Source organism: Penaeus monodon, chromosome 30, assembly GCF_015228065.2.
Source record: "Penaeus monodon isolate SGIC_2016 chromosome 30, NSTDA_Pmon_1, whole genome shotgun sequence".
In the NCBI taxonomy this organism is placed as follows: Eukaryota; Metazoa; Arthropoda; class Malacostraca; order Decapoda; family Penaeidae; genus Penaeus; species Penaeus monodon.
The window spans coordinates 11,056,714-11,058,121 of NC_051415.1; the positions used below are offsets into that span (position 1 = coordinate 11,056,714).

General features: G+C 30.5%; 1 protein-coding gene across 1 annotated transcript in view; it reads left to right on the forward strand.

Annotated features, from left to right (window-relative positions):
- Nucleotides 1–1,188, forward strand: part of LOC119592513 (cubilin-like) — a 16,106-nt gene extending 14,918 nt beyond the window's left edge. The window contains exons 6-7 of the mRNA XM_037941363.1: nt 169–302; nt 540–1,188. Of these exons, the coding sequence (XP_037797291.1) occupies nt 169–302; nt 540–678 (273 nt within the window). The 3' untranslated portion in view covers nt 679–1,188. The remainder of the gene's footprint in view (nt 1–168; nt 303–539) is intronic.
- Nucleotides 1,189–1,408: the final 220 nt, after the last annotated feature.

The window sequence follows — 1,408 nt, forward strand, 5'->3', positions numbered from 1 at the left end:
TTTCCCCTATTTCTCAAATTAATAAGTATGTTTTATTCTGTACAGCCGTTATTAACAATAACGAGTGTACAGGCCTATATGCCAATATTAATTATTTTACCTTCTCCAGCCTTTGTGAAATCACACAAATCTTATCAATAATACTCATTATCTCTTTATATTAATCAGGGCGAAGAAATAACACTTCGTTTTCTGGATTTCGATCTAAATCCGAAAAAGTGCAATGACTTAGTTGAGATCCAATCTTTGCAAGGTGAAAGTGACGTTTTTTGCGGATCGAACATGAATAACAAAGCCAAGACGTGAGTTGAAGACAGCATGGAGTTGTGTTTGCTTGTTTTACAGTCAATGTGTAGTTTTGATATACTTGAACAAGATATAGGTTGGGCGATATTTTTCTAACAAAATAAAATAAACTGTTACAGACTTTATAAACAGTTGATTGTTACAAATGATGATACTAAACTTTGTGTTGTTTGTTGTTCTTAGTTCTTAATTGATATAGGAGTATTATTAGTATTTGAATCCCACTGTTGCAGATACAATGGACCAATTTATCTGAAGTTCCGGTCTACGAAACGGCGGGTGAATCTGAATAAAGGATTTAACTGCAAAGTTATTATTAAATCTTCAAAGAAGAGTTTGCCAAATATGTTAGCAAAGTTTTATGAAGAGTAAAATATTGTAATCTTACTCTTTGTAAAACACATTTCAAGAACTTCAAATGACACACCACGCCATCATTCATTCATTATTCAACAAAAAAAAAAAAAAAGTATTGAACAAAATTGCATCTAAATCATGAAAATTATGGTGCAAGATACAAGTACACATAAAAGAATAACAAGGCAAAAACAAGACAATTAAAAAATAAATAATTAAATAAAATGAAATAATGTCATTTTCTTAATAAAAGTAAAATAAGTTAATCATATTTAATCATATATTTACAAGCACTTTTTCTTTAGTTTTTAACTCACATTTGTTTTGAACGTGTTAGAAAAATATAATCTCATTGTGGAAAGATAAAACGTATTTTGAGTGGCTGGCGTCTTGCTTTGGAACGTTATGTTTATCCTGAATTCACTAGAATGATGCAACCCCCATCTCTGTGTAACTAGCAATGGCACATACCTGGAACAAAAGTATGTAACCAAATTGAAAGCAATAAAATTTCTAAATTGGCAATAACATGTCCTTAGTGGCAATATTTGTTTACTTCCTATATAGATGACGATGTAGATTACTACTGTATACAGATTATCAGAGTGAAGTCCTATTGTGGTATTTCTCTAATAAGAGTTTCTTAACCCTAATGCCGCTGGAAAAATGCGATGTTCATGCAGTATTGTGTTATTGCAGTATTAGTGTTATTAACAATGCTAATGGCAATATGAAATTAAATATC